This window comes from Leptonychotes weddellii, chromosome 3 (genome assembly GCF_054177405.1).
Source record: "Leptonychotes weddellii isolate Sample4059 chromosome 3, ASM5417740v2, whole genome shotgun sequence".
Lineage (NCBI taxonomy): Eukaryota > Metazoa > Chordata > Mammalia > Carnivora > Phocidae > Leptonychotes > Leptonychotes weddellii.
Genome location: NC_138371.1, coordinates 14,626,275 through 14,641,452, shown reverse-complemented (window position 1 = coordinate 14,641,452; position 15,178 = coordinate 14,626,275). Strand labels below are relative to the sequence as shown.

Here is a 15,178-nt window from a genome sequence, read left to right as displayed (position 1 = left end):
CTCTCTCTCTCATTCTCTCTGTCTCAAATAAATAAATAAAATCTTTAAAAAAAAAAAAAATTCTATCCGTATGCCAAAAAAAAAAAAAAAAGGAGAAGGAAAAAGAGATACCTCAAGAGTATACACAATATATTAATAGTGGTTCTCTCTGAGTGATAGCATCGTGGGTAATTTTCCTCACTCCGGTATTTTATGCTTTCTAAATTTTCTGTAATTAATATATATTACAGTGTTTGACATGGGGAAAATGATGTGGAAAGCGATAAGCAAGGAAAACACCGAGATGAGGAGTCTCCTGAGGAAGGAAGGAAAGGGACAGGTGGCCACGGAGGGGGCGGATTTTGCCAGGTCCTGAGGGGGCTTTGGGGAGTGGTCCCCAGAGAACAGGGGACCCTGAGCAGAAGCCTCCCTCTCTCCAGCAGGAACTATGACTTCTGGGAAATAACCACCTCTCCCTAAGGGCTGCCAACCCTTTCCACATCCAAACACGCTGACTTGTACCAACAGAGAATGCCTATCCTCTAAAACAAGCTTGAAGATGGTTTGGATCTGGGCTGAGGAGGAGCTGATTATTCCATAGGCAGAGCTAATTATTTTGACCTGATGCTTGGAGATCCCCTGGTATCAAATGTCTGACTCAAATTCATCTCCAAGGTCATCCCGCACTGTCTTTAATCCTAGTCTTAGAGCAAAACTGAAGTTTTCATAGCTCTGCGGTCACATCGCTAAATGGCTAAATTTGGCATCAACTGTAACGGTTTCTAGGCACGACTCTTGGAGCTTTTAGACCCAAATTAAGCGCCCTATTTTCCTTCATGTGGGCAAAACCTCGAGTATATTTTCCTCAACGTGAAGACAGTACACTGGAAACAGAAAAGGTGTTTTAATGTGAGCGTTGTTTTAATAGGAGGAAATCCGACCTACCACAAAACCAACTCATGAAAAGGGAGAAAAACGGATTCAGAAAGTGAAATGATTTCAAGTGTTATGTTAACTGAATATCAAAATAATAAACACCAAAAGCCAGCAGGCCAGTAGGAGCAGGTAATAAATCAAAATACTTGTGGGAATGGGACCTCATTAGGCTTGAAAAAAGGAACAGTGTTGCACAAACTGGTTATTAGCACAGGGTTCTCCCTCCCTCCCTCCTTTCTTTTTACCCCCCCCAAAAAAAGAAAAATGGGACAAAGTCCAAATCTTTTAATACGTAATTTCTTTCCTTATTGTACATGTCTCAGCACGTTGCCATCAGCTGTTACTTGTTGTTAAGGATCCGTGTAAACATTAAGGCCAGGAGACTGACTCACCCATCAGAACAGGAAGAGAAAGGATGTGATCACCCTGTTACTTTCAACTGCCTTCACGTTCAGCATTATCCATTACAGAGGAGATGGCAGTTAACATTCCCTAACATGAAGCATTTGAGCACGGTCGGAAGCAAATTCTAGAATGGAACAATGGAGCAGCAGGGAACCACAGTGGGCTGGTGAACTTGGGTTGGGGCACATGCACTGGAGGTGGGTCTGGCACGCGGCGGAAGAAGCCTGTGGGGCTCCCGGGGACACGTGTACCCCGGACATCCTTCTCAGGAGCAACCACCAGGAAAAGCTGCTATTCTAGGAACCCTTGCATATGTGGGCTGATGGCTTGGTGTGTCTGATTCGGGAATGGGACACAGAGGGAATTCTGTTTTCCAGCTCCACTGGGCATATCCATAACCCAGTGGAGCCAGGAAGGGAAGAAGTACAGCAGGACATTGGGGTCTGCAGGAAGGTGGTTCTTTTTGTTGTCAAAAAGTTGTACGTCCTCCACCTACCGCAGATTCCACTACTCCCCTGCAGGGTAGGTAAATGCAATTCTTAGAATTTTATTTATTTATTTATTTTTGAGAGAGAGAGAGAGAGAGAGAGATAGTAAGCGAAAGAACCAGGAGAGGGAGAAGAGGACTCCCTGCTAAGCAGGGAGCCTGATGCGGGTCTCAATCCCAGGACCCCAGGATCATGACCTGAGCTGAAGGCAGCCCCCCAACTGACTGAGCTACCCAGGCGCCCCAGTAAATGTGATTCTTTAAGCGCTGCCCCTGAACACCAAGTACCCTGGAAGTCCTTCACATACAAGCTGTAAGCGGCTGAAGACTGAGTCCACACCTCAAGGGCCTGGGAATTAACTTACAAAGGCTAATTTAAAATCACTTGATCAGCCCAGTGCACCCAGCTACAATCAAGAATCAGATATTAACTGGATTCATTGTGGTGATCCTTTTGCAATACATACAAATAGCCAATCATTGCATTGTATATCTGAAACTAATATAACATGTCACTTAGACCTCAATAAGAAAACCATTTAAAAAAAAAAAAGAGAGAAAAGAATCAGTGAAGGTACAACTGTTTCAAATGCAGCAAATTGATGTTCTAAGACCACTGGAGAAAGCAAGGTCAAGCAAGAAGAATTACCACAAATGTCCAACAAAAAGGCTTCTAACCACGCTTAGTACTGAAAGTGAAAAATGAGAAACATTTTTAAACTTTCTCTCTGAGATAAACTAAACACGAAAATCTAGTTAGAAAATGTTTATACGGGCCGGTTTATTACTCTAGTATAGATTAATAGATTAACCACTTCAATGCCTCTGAAATACTGATCATTTCTTACATTCTTCAAAGCATTAGACCTGTTTCTGCTTGCAGAAACCATGTGTACTTTTTGAGCTCAGAGTCAATTTGCCTGGGACTCAAAATCCTCTTTGAACTAACTTTTGCTTTGAATAATTTTTACAAAACTCCTGGCAGTCCTCAAGCAGGAATTTTATAGCAATCACAAATGAAAGCAGAAAAACAAAAGATACTCTAATTCAATGTTGAACCATGATAGAAAGGAAAAATATGCAAATTTACTTCCTCTACAAATAAGTCCTTTTGCTTTCCAACTCAGGGCTGATTCTGGATATCTCCTTTTTCTTTACTCGATATATGTGCAAAGTTGTTTTTTTTTTTTAAATTTAAGAACAAAAGTAATATAAATATTAAGGTGACAGTTATGACCGTCTATCTGTATCATACCAAATCTGGACTAAACAATTTCTGTGTTTCTAGATAGAGACAAAAACATTTTATCCAAATGTCCATTTTATTTTTTACTTTACAGCTACTCAAATCCAAACAGAATTTTTCTATTTTGGTAAAGGCCATGGCTTGATTTTCCTCTCAGCAAAGCAGAGACTTCAAATACAAATGTTTGCTTGAAAGAAGGGAGAAATGTAGAGATACCACGTGCAGGATTTCCCAATGAAAATGTGTCAGGAGCGAGCACTTCTGTGTCACCCACCCTCTCTTCCTTCATCAAGGGAGTGACCAGTGCTCCTTCAAAGGGGTCTGGCTGAGACAAACCAAATACATTGGTTTCTGCAAAGGAAATTTCTAACATGGATCAACTGTCACCTAGATATTTCAATTTATCCCATTGAAAGATAAGAAAAACTGATCAGTTGAGATTTAACAATCTAGTTCTGATTGCTGGCCGCTTTAATTCGCTAAGTAGGCCCATGAATTAACCAAATCCCTTATCGTGAGAAGGGCACAGAGTATTCACTTCCAGTTCCTGCTCAAGGAACCATTTCTGAGCCATTTTATGAGCCTCCAGGGTATGAGCAAAAATTCAAAGTAGTCATGTCAAAATTGTCCGATTTCACTGAGCCACCCAAACTGGCAGAGAAACTGTTACAAAGTTACCTCCAAAAATGTGCAGGCAGTGTAATAAACCCATTATTTATCCAATCATCTACATCTCCAAACACTGGCATCTTTTTATTCAAAATGTGTCACAACAAATCATAAGCCTGGTCTGCCTTCTTTTGACTTGGTTTCTCTATTTCTGTTTGTGGCTCTTTGCTAAAGTCGGAATAAGGACACGGAGGACAGTGGGAGTCACCACCCCTTTCCGGGCCCCCCTGTGTATCAGTGAGGGATACAGACGTGCGTGTATTTAAGGCGGTTGATGACTGAGGGAAGAGGAAAGCTGTGTTCAAAGCAAAAACTCAAAGGCCTGTCCCTGAATGAAAAATATTGAAGCCCCTCTCTACACCCATCTGTGACTAGGATCCTAAAGTCAACACAGCTTCCAGACACACAGATTTATAGCACTCTGAATCAGTTCCAGTTTATGGAGTTTCCAGAAATATGTAATAATGATGGTACCTGGAGCCCTGCCTCTTCCAAAAAAAAAAATATATATATATATATACATATATGATTTCAAACACAACCTGACAATTAGTTTTGCGACTTGTATGCCAAAAACATGCCTCTGCGGTGGGACTCGAGAGAGAGAATCTCTCTCTGGAAATCAGAAGAGCTTTCTACGGGGCTACGATGCTCCAACTTCTAGACTGTGCCAACGAGGGAGCCATAGTGTAGAAAAGTACGCAGAACTACGCCAGAAGTGTTAGTAGGGCAAAAGCCCCTTGGGAGACCACCTTTTCCCACACCTCTGTGGCTCCAGTGTGTCTCATACCTAAGTAAATAAATTGTACATATAGTAAGAGTCCTAGTGAGGGCACCCACTCTTGTCTACTGCTTTTTATTTAGTCTGTCTAATCTGGAAAGCAGAGAGTCGATTGCAAATATCAATCCAACGACTTCTCTTGAGGGTATCAGTAGAGACCATTTTAACTGGTATCTTTTTTTTTAATAAAGACTTTATTTATTTATTTGCCAGAGAGAAAGAGAGAGAGAGTGCACAAGCAGGGGGAACTGGAGGCAGAGGGAGAAGCTGCCCCCTCCGACTCAGGCAGGGAACCCAAAGTTGCTGGGCTCCATCCCAGGACTCTGGAATCATGACCTGAGCCGAAAAAGGCAGATGCTCAACAGACTGAGCCACCCAGGTGCCCCTAACTACTATTTTTATAAGGACAACTAAAAGGAAGCTTTGAGAGTGGCCCACAAGGAGAATAAACTATACCCTGCTTACTAAAGAATGAACTGATGCAAAGCAGACCTCTAATAAATCAATAAATCATTGGTGTTCCAGCCACCTACAAGCCATGTGGGAAATTTCTCTGCCCTGGTCCTAAGCCCTGACGCTGGCCTTAATTCTATTTCCATTTGTCGGTCTTCTTGGCTAATCCACTGCCAGGCTTGCTCTAAACAAGTTTTCTTTTTAACCAAATGCTTGGTTAACTCCAGAAAATTCTGAGAACTTTTCTCTGCAAAAGCTCCGGAGTTCTAACACTGGGAAGGAACTCTCTCCTGGAAAACTTGCATCTTACAGGTGCCCAGGAGCCTGAAACGACCTTCTTTTCCTGGTCTGGCAAAAGTGTGTGGGGGCGGGGGTGGAGGGATTTCCCTACTTTTTAGAAGGAAGAGAACAAACATCCTGCAGGCTGTGATTATCCCTGCAACCCCAAGTCAACTTGGTGGCTCTGTCTGCAAGTCTTAGTGGTTGATAACTTCTGATGGGTCTTCTCTGCTCTGCCTGTGCGGCCACACTCAGTTTTATGCCTATAACCCAACTGAAGAGCTTTTTACTTCCATGCAGCTGTACTTCAGATTACCTGCCCAACCCCCCCACCCCAGAAAAAGTTCCCATAGAAAAGAAGCTCTCATACCTCTCCAGTAGACAGAATTGCTCCTCACTTGGGCATCTATATAATTTAATTTTTAATTTTAATTTATTATTATCATTATTTTTATTAACCCAAAGGAACGTTATTCAGAGCATCCAATCTAAACATATGTGGAATTGGCTAATTTCTACCTGGCTGGGATTGACCTGGTCAGCCCACATGGGCGCTGGCTCGGCACTTTCTGAATCCGCAGGCCTTTCTCTTCCTACCAAGTTAAAGAGAAACGAACAGCACTATTACCTCCCTTCGATCTTGTACTTAGCAAGGGGACCAGCAAATCCCTTTCAGCTCTGTGTCAACCAGACTTCTCCGTGTGGGCAGCAGGGTTCACAGTGGGCACAGAGTTCACAGTCCACATGCTATTTCCTCAACCTACCAGAACCACCTGAGAGCTTGTTTAAAATTGAGATCACAGGGGCGCCTGGGTGGCTCAGTGGGTTAAGCGTCTGCCTTCGGCTCGGGTCATGATCTCAGGGTCCTAGGACTGAGGCCCGCATCTGGCTTCCTGTTCAGTGGGGAGCCTGCTTCTCCCTCTCCCTCTGCTGCTCCCCCTGCTTGTGCTCTCTCACACTCTCTCTCTCTGTCAGATAAATAAATAAAAATCTTTAAAAAAAACAAATTCAGATCACAAACTCAAAACTCTTGGGATGTGTCCTTAAAAATGAATATTTGTAGCAAACACTCAAAATGATTCTCAAGTACAAAACAAGGGTCCATTTTTCCTCAAGGTTCACCATCAGAGGGAAAGCCCAGAAAGCAATCATCTTCCACGCACTTCTATTATGGCATTCTCACACCTACAAAAAGTAACAACCAGGTGCTGACCTTCTCCAACAGTTCCAAATTCCAAATCTAAATAAACATCATCAACATTTGTGTAGTGCCCTAAACTACCCATCTACAAGGTAATAAAGCATCAATCATCCCAAATCAAGAGCACATTTTTTTTTTTTTTGGCTCTTCAAACAACTGATTTGTTGTTTTCTCCTTTTGTTGAAATGAAGCCAATCATCCTTTAAATATAACCTTTAAGTCAACTTTACTCTGAGGCTTTCCTTATCTTTCTGCTGCATACCTAAAGTGGTAGAACAAAGATTTTGGTAAACATGACAAACCTTGCTATCAATGTGCGCATTCCCTTCGCTTAGATGAAATATCTAGACTCTTCCAAGATCAATGGCTCTCAATGGCCAGAAGATAGCAGGCAATCAATGACTATCTGAGGAATGAGCCAGAGGAAGAGAACAAGGCCCTCTTGTTCAAAGTCTTCCCCAAATCCAGTCTCCTCAGCCTCTGGGTGAGACAGCCCTGTTCCCAGCTCGCGGACACCCACTCCTCTTCTACCACCTTTATTTATCCATATTTAATCAGGTTCTTCTTCAGCTTGGAAGCCTTCCCAGATAACTCCAGTCAACATGGATGGTTCTTTTCAATCTCCAGGCAAACAGCATTGATTATCCTCTCACACATTTGGACGCTTAAGAGCTAAAAGGCATCGATAGGTGACTTATCCCAGCTAATTATTTTCTAGATGAGGAAACAGACGTGAGAAAGCTAAGGAATTTGTCCATGACCAGGTAATTGGATATTTTCAAAAGAAATTAGAAACTCAGTCTTTCCACCCTGAAATACTCTTTCTCAAGAAGATTATAGGCCTTCTGGGGGTTGGGCTTTGGATGAAATAGTATTATTATTATTATTATTATTATTATTATTATTATTTTGTAAGGGAGAGAGTGTGAACACAAGCAGGGGAGGGGCAGCGGGAGAAGAGGAGGGAGAATCTTAAGGGGGGCTATATCTCCCAACCCTGAGATCATGACGTGAGCCAAAATCAAAGAGTCGGACGCCACCCAGGTGCCCCAGATGGAAAATTATTTTTAACAAATGTCCTAGGGCTTACTCTTTACCTGAAGTCTGACCATCAGAGTACTTGCCTTGGGATGTTTTGGAGTAGAGCCGTGCGTGACATTCTTGAAAGTTACATCCCCAAATCTCCACTAATTCTGGAATTAGAAAATCCCTCCATAAGCCATAATTTGGCTAATTCCCTTATCTCTGAAAGGGGGTTATTATATCCCCAGTTTAGGATGATTGAAATGTGAGAACATGTATCAAATCAGAAAAACAAAGACACACAGAAAGGAAGAAAAGAATCTTAGTTAAGGTGTAAGTCAGCAGCCAGACCTCGCAGGCTAAATCCCGACTCTTCATTTACTAACTGTGTGATTTGGGGCAAATTGCTTTGCTTCTCTGAGCCTGAGTTTCCACATCTATGAGGACAGGATAAGGACAGTCACTCCTTCACCAGGTTGTGGTGCTACAAAGAAATACTGAAAGTAAACTGCTTAGCACAAAGCTAAATTCTCGCCAGGCATGTGCACAATGGCCTCAACACAAATGACTTAAATTAATGCCAGAAAGTAAAAAAAGATAAACCACTATATGCGATGGGCCTTTGCATGCATTTGTGAACTGCTGTTAATACTGATTCATGCATGCTTTCATTTACTCTTTGATTCATTTCAATAGCAACTATGCGTCAGGCTCAGCTCTAGGTTCTGAGGATTCAGTGGGACCCAAAGAGGGCCCCACCTTCATGCACATTGTCTTGTGGTAGACAGAAAAATCCCCAAGTGCTGGAGACCTACCCCATCCTTATTCCACTAATGTCACCAATGTTCCAAATACTTCTTTTGAAGCTGCATTCAAAGTAAGTTAAAAGTCACTCAAGAAAAGAGTTTGTTATTTTGCAATCACTCATTGTTCTTTTTTTTTTTAAAGATTTTATTTATTTATTTATTTGATAGAGAGAATGAGAGAGACGGAGAGAGCATGAGATGGGGGAGGGTCAGAGGGAGAAGCAGACCCCCCGCCGAGCAGGGAGCCCGATGCGGGACTCGATCCCGGGACTCCAGGACCATGACCTGAGCCGAAGGCAGTCGCTTAACCAACTGAGCCACCCAGGCGCCCCTCACTCATTGTTCTTGACTCAAAAGCAAGATTAAACAGCACGCTTGATCTTTTCATTTATCAACAACCTTGTCTATGAATTATTTGATTTCCAAAAATTAAATCCACCTTAAAGGAAAAAATTCCCCAATACGGAGCACGTTTGAAAAGAAGGCATCAGATCTTTTGAAAAAGGCAATTTCAAAAACCTCCCAAGTCATGGCAGCATTGTCGTAATTCTACAAAGCCGACAAAGTGACCACTTTTCAAGGAGTCATTTGTGGGAAAGTCTCTGCATTTGCTCTTAAAAAGTCGTGTTGTACTCCAGAGGTACACGGACTTTTGTGCCAACTCTACTGCTCAGCAAAACTGAGGGCTGGGCATACAGCAAGCACAAAATGAGTTATTTATTGAATTGAACCAAGAGCCTAAAACATACTGGCATGAAATAGATGTGTGGTAGGGTTATAAGTCTTCTAAGACACAAATGAAAATCTCCTTAGGGATGCAGCTCTGCCTGTAATTTATCTCTAAATTATTCTTGTGTGTAATATTATTTTTGGCATGTTAATGCATTGTCAAAGAATTCCAACCTAGTGACATGACAAAAGCTGTATTTCATTTTGGAATGTAAAAAAGTGTGAAAATCAATTGAATTATATATCAATGACATGCAATAAGGATAACCAGTATATTCTGGGTAATGTCACTTTTCCAGAATGATTAGCAGCCTAGAGCTATTAGATTAATTACCAGAGTTTTATTCTTACTATTATAATCAGTTGGATTTGCTGAAGGGAAATAAAGGCTCAAAGCTCTCCCCTCCCCCCCCCAAAAAAGAAAGAGTGATTTGCCAGAATCCACATAATTCAGATGATTAACTTCCTTTCTTGGCACTTGACTAAACCCATGAGTTTATGCTGGCAAATAAAATAAGTACTCAAAGTTGAAGTCACTCTTTGATCTAGTAAAAAAACCCACAGAAAATTCAGCCTCAATAACATTCTTTAAATTTATGACATAACCAGTATTGTAACGAGATGGTGACAAATCCTGGTTTCTTACTGAAAATACGTGATACATCTTAATGAGTGTGCTTCAAAAATCAATGGGCTCTTTATAAATAAACAAAATCACAGTGACATTTGTCTTTTTACATTTGTTTATTCATTCATTCATTCCAATAATCACATAAGGAGTGCCTGGGCCACATAGGACCCTATATACTACATTGTTTCAGGCACTGTAGGGGATGCAAAGATAAATGGAATATTGACTTAGCCCTGGAAGAACAAAGATGCTGGCACTGAACTCCATATACAGTTCTATCAGTTGTTCACTGAACAAGGGTATCCAACTCAAGGGGAAAATGCAACTTTAACTAAAATGCAACTTAAACTCTTCTCACCTAACTCAGGGCCACAACAACCCAGTAGGAGCAAGAGTAAGAGCTAATATTTTTTGAGTGACTACTATGTTCCAGGCATGGTTCAGGGGCTTTACAAGTATTTACATGTCTAATCCACACAACAACCTGATAGAGTATGTATTATTACTACCTGTATTTTATATATGAGTGAACTAAGCACAGAGAAAGAAACTGACTTGCCTGAAGTCAAAGTTAATAAGTTGTAGGGAGGTTATTCACTAAGGAATACTCTGTGCCCTGAAAAGTCAGAATGTGTCAATAGAAAATATAAGTGACATTAGGGAATGTAACTGAAATACCCACCAAGTTCCAAGGGAGAAGACAGTACTCCTTTAACAATGCCTCGAAGAATGTGTACCATTGAGACAGGCAGGGTGTGGGACAGCTTGAACTGTGGACAGAAGCCCAGCAGCAGGAGGCAGTGAAGGAACACTTTAGAAAGAGCTTGGACCACCTTTCCCCAAAGGCCATATGTAAAAACCGGGGTCATTTCAGAGTAGGAGTATCTGTGATCAACACTCAGGTTTAGGAAGATTTATAATCCCGGTGTGTGTGTGTGTGTGTGTGTGTGTGTGTGTATACATATACATATATATACACACATATCCTATTATAATTATATACCCAGCCTATATAATGAAGGCTGGGTACGTTTGGAGGAGGGAAGCAGGTAGAAGAGGAGCGATTTGTCATCATGCCCAAATACTACTTCATCTATTAGCACTTGTCCATTTTTACAAGACAATTTTCTTAATTAGTTCAATAAATCCTCTCTATTCAGAGCAAAACATCCAGCTGCCACTCTTGTGATTACTTAAGTTTCTATGTGCAAGACAAAACAAATATACATCCAACTAGTGATACCTTGAGCCAGTGAATCAAGTCAATTTCCTCAGTTGTCTTAACATCTGACAGAAGTAAACAGCATCCACATGTAATTTAACCTGGCCAATGCAACTGAAGTTCCCAAACAGGCGATTTTTAATCAACTTAGTATCTTTCCTCTTTTTGTACTGATCTCACCTTTTTATAAAATTTGATTTTATATTCGATGGGCATACCACAAAGCCTTCTGTACCAACTAGTCCTCTCAGCACAGGATGGGGGAAATGGTGAGAGAGTTTTTATTGAATCCATGAGTGGGAGGGGCAATTACTATTGAATTATAATAATCTTAAAATTAGAAGGGACCAGAGTTAATGATTCCCATCTGTCATTCCAGCGAGGGATACTTGCTGAAGCTCCTCTTACCCAAAAGACTCCTAGTTTCTGCTTAAACACTTTCCATGGTGGAGAGCTCACTGCTTATCTTCGATGGGATGGCTGTCCAGGCATGTAGAAACCTCACTGACAGGTAACAGAGGGAGATAGAGAATAACCGGAATCCAGAGGAACTAGGTCTATGGAAACAGACATAGGGCCAAATTCGCGTCCCAAATGTTGTGCAAAGCTAGGCGTTGATTTGGGCCAATGTCAAACTCTCAGGACTTCGAGCCACAAGGCAGAGAACAGAAGCAGCTGGTGGGGGGGTGCGCAAGAAGGGACCATAGTGGAAGTCGGGTGGGCAACCCACATTCAAGCCGATGATTCAGAGTAAGATTCTGTGAGATTGAGAAACGGGGCGGCAGCAGCCTTGGGGAAGGGAACGGCAGGCTCATTCATAGAGGATTTCGGGAATACAGCCAAAGGTGCTGGTCCCAGTGGGGAACTGGAATGCTGAGCTGGAAAGAGACAGGAGTAGTTATAGTTTCTGGGCCAATAAGGTGTGTGGGAAGCTATAACACCACAGGCATGTTGATGCCAATATTCACCCCACCAAGACAGGAATGCAGTCTACAACAGCAAAACGCATCCCTACCCAGCAAGTAGGGGATTCGAAGGCTACCTCTGAACCACTTCCTTGGTCTGCACTGGGAGTCGAGAGGAAAAAACAAGTCCCACCACGTAAGCAGAATAAAATCATTCTGTCTTTAGACACGTCCAGCAAGAAGCCAGAGAGGATAGGTACCAGGAACATTCCCAAATATGACTTTAAGTCGACTCTGTGTGTGAAAGTGTTTCTCTGCGTTTTCAAAATGCTCTATAAGGAACGGTATTAGTTTCATGAATAAAATGTGTTCATTCATTTAACAGAAAAAAAAAATAGTAATATGGCTTTATATTTCACATTGCTAAGAGGTTAGTTGCAGAAAGCAGAATGAAATGTTTTAGGTCTGAAGAGATGCATTCATGGTCTCATTATCCGTGGAGACTCCCTACCCTATTTCCAAATGACAAGTTCTTCCAGATTAGGGCCAACGTGTGCGGGGTTCTTTCACTGAGAAAGAGGGAGCCAAGAGGATTAGGAGAAGGTGGGAAAGAAAGGATGAAACAGTTTTCCATTTTCCATCCGTGCAACTGGAAAAAATAACTTGCAAGATGCTTAGTTTGTTTTAAAGTGGTGAAGGTGAAAAATTGAACTGGATAATTAATATTCCATGGTGGAAAAGTGGGTCCCTGGAGAAAACTGCAGGAATGCTCATATAGGCACTTGGATGACCTAGTTTAAAGGTGTTAAAGCTCTGAAGTGTAACAAGATGAATTTTAAGGTCACAGAAACAACTGATTACACCGCAATCAATGCATTTAATTCATAAAGAAGGAGAAATCAGTCAATCCTACAGGGATTTGAACTCCTGGTTTCTATGTGTGTATTTTAGTCCATTCACTGTCCATGAAGTCATTTTCCTTTCCAGCTGGGGAAACCCTGAAGGCATTCTGTAAAACTGTAAGACAACAGGGTCTAAGCGAGTATATAAAGACAAGCAGCCCCATCAAGCTCACTTTAATAATGTCTTTTTGAAAGGCAGCGTTTCTCTGGGTTTTAAGAGCAATGATGCTCCTTGGATAGGAAGAGGGAAAACTTACAGTAGATTTAGAGGCAATAATTTACATCAGGTGACTAAACCATATAATCCTTTATATTAGAAGTTATCCTTTACATTAAAGGGAGCTGCCAACAGCTATCAGAGGTAGCCAAAGAATCCTACATTTGTTTAAAACAAGCAGAAGATTGAATTGATTTTTAGCTTGAAAAGGAAGGCCTTGTTGGAAAAAACCTTGAGAAGGTAAATCCTTAAAAGAAGTTTTCTCACACGCAAGTGCAATAAGTAAAACTACCTCAGCTTCGGGAGTTCATTTTGTTAATGAGTACTGCATGGAAATTAACACATAATGTCCCTCGAGGTACACTACTTCTCCTTGTTTGTTTCAAGCTCCCGGAAGCATGCATCTCAAAACTGAGCCTTCTTCAATACGTGTCGAAGCCTTTAAAACTGCGTATCTTTCGGGCGCCTGGGTGGCTCAGTTGGTTGAGCGACTGCCTTCGGCTCAGGTCATGATCCTGGAGTCCCGGGATCGAGTCCCGCATCAGGCTCCCTGCTCAGTGGGGAGTCTGCTTCTCCCTCTGACCCTCCTCCCTCTCGTGCTCTCTGTTTAAAAAAAAAAAAAAAAAACACTGCGTATCTTTCAAACCAAGAATTATTAGAAAATAATTAAGGCTATATTTTGAGATTTTGCTGTGATGATACTCAGGACGATGTTACTAAAAGCACCGAACGGAAAGCAACCCACGTGTAGAGTTCAACAGGAGCTGGCTGAAGAAACTGTCATATACCCACACTGGAAAAAACTCTTATTTACTGATCTGGAAAGATTTTATGATCATGTTATATGATGGATAACTCTTAAAGTGTGTGTATATTGTATATATCAAAAAAAAAAGTTTGAAAGCATAGAAATTTTGAGAGCATGACTCTCATTATGTGGTGACATTATAGATGATTTTGCCAGTCTTTCTTTTTCTTTTTACTTGCTTATGTTACTGCATTTTTCTACAAACAACTTGTAAATTTTTTGTGTGGGTTCTTTTTTTTCTTTCTGAACTTGATAACCCGTGATTCATCAGTTCCCTTGAACATGGCTTAAAACCATAGTTAGATACCCCAGTTAAGCAGGGTTGTCCTCTCTACACCTGGCAGCTATGCACATAACAAAGCCAGAATGCACTTAATGAGAAAGCTATGTTATAGTCTAGGAAGTACTAATCAGCTAAAATTTAAAAAAATTACTATCTTCTTTAACCAAAGACATAATAAATGTATAAATAAATGTAACACATACTATATACAGATCATATGAATTACACTGCAAAATTCAAAGTAACACTGTCTCCATTTCACAGATGGGAATACAAGGGCTTAGAGGAATCACATGATTTGTAAAAGATTCATACTCAAAGAAGAGTCCCGGTCACCAGAGCCCAAGCTGTAGGCCCATTAGCCACATTGTTTTCACGAGAAACCCACACAGGCATAGATCAATACATAAAATAAACTCTGAGACAGGAAGACAGAAAACTGATACAAAGGCTAAATTGTAACAACCTGTCACGTGGTCACATGTATTTTATAGAACAAAGAGAGAGGCATCTTTCATCTCCTGTGATGGAATGAAATGTATCCCAAGTATTCGTATGTGGAAGCCCAAATCCCCAGTGTGACTATATTTGGAGATCAGACCTTTAGGGAGGTAATTAAGGTTAAATAAGGTCATAAGGGTGAGGCCCTAATCCCACAGGACTCCTGTCCTTTAAGGAATCTCTTGCTCAACACACACACACACACACACACACACACACACAAGGCCATGTGAGGACACAAAGAGAAGGTGACTGTCTACAAGCCAAGAGGAGAACCTTCACCAAAACCAAATCTGATGGCACCTTCACCTTGGACTTCTTGCCTCTAGAACCATGAGAAAATAAAATTCTGTTGGTTAAGCCACCCAGTTTATGGTATTCTCTATGGCAGTCCAAGCAGCTGAAGATATTTCCCAAAAAATATCAAACAAAAGCCTCTCAAAAGTTGTTTTTCTACAAAGTCAAATACAGAATTGAAAAATAAATAAAAATGTGATCATTCTCCTTTCCTGGACCAGTACTCTCATCCACTCAGACATTCACAAGTATCAACTAAACTAATCCTTTATCCTGCCACACCAAACCACCATCCCTTAAAAATTACCACATCCTCTAGGATTTTTTTTTAAAGATTTTATTCATTTATTTGAGAGAGAAAGAATGAGAGAGAGAGAGAGAGCACTGAGAGGTGGGAGGGTCAGAGGGAGAAGCAGAC

General features: G+C 41.2%; 1 protein-coding gene across 11 annotated transcripts in view; it reads right to left on the bottom strand.

Annotated features, from left to right (window-relative positions):
* Positions 1-15,178, bottom strand: part of EPHA4 (EPH receptor A4) — a 136,480-nt gene that overhangs the window by 96,774 nt on the left and 24,528 nt on the right. The window contains exon 4 of one of the 11 annotated variants that reach the window (XM_081813519.1): positions 12,851-13,474. The exons of the other annotated variants lie outside the window; for them this stretch is intronic. Within the exon in view, the coding sequence (XP_081669645.1) occupies positions 13,413-13,474 (62 nt within the window). The 3' untranslated portion in view covers positions 12,851-13,412. Of the gene's footprint in view, positions 1-12,850; positions 13,475-15,178 lie in introns of those variants that run through there. 11 annotated transcript variants of the gene reach the window in all.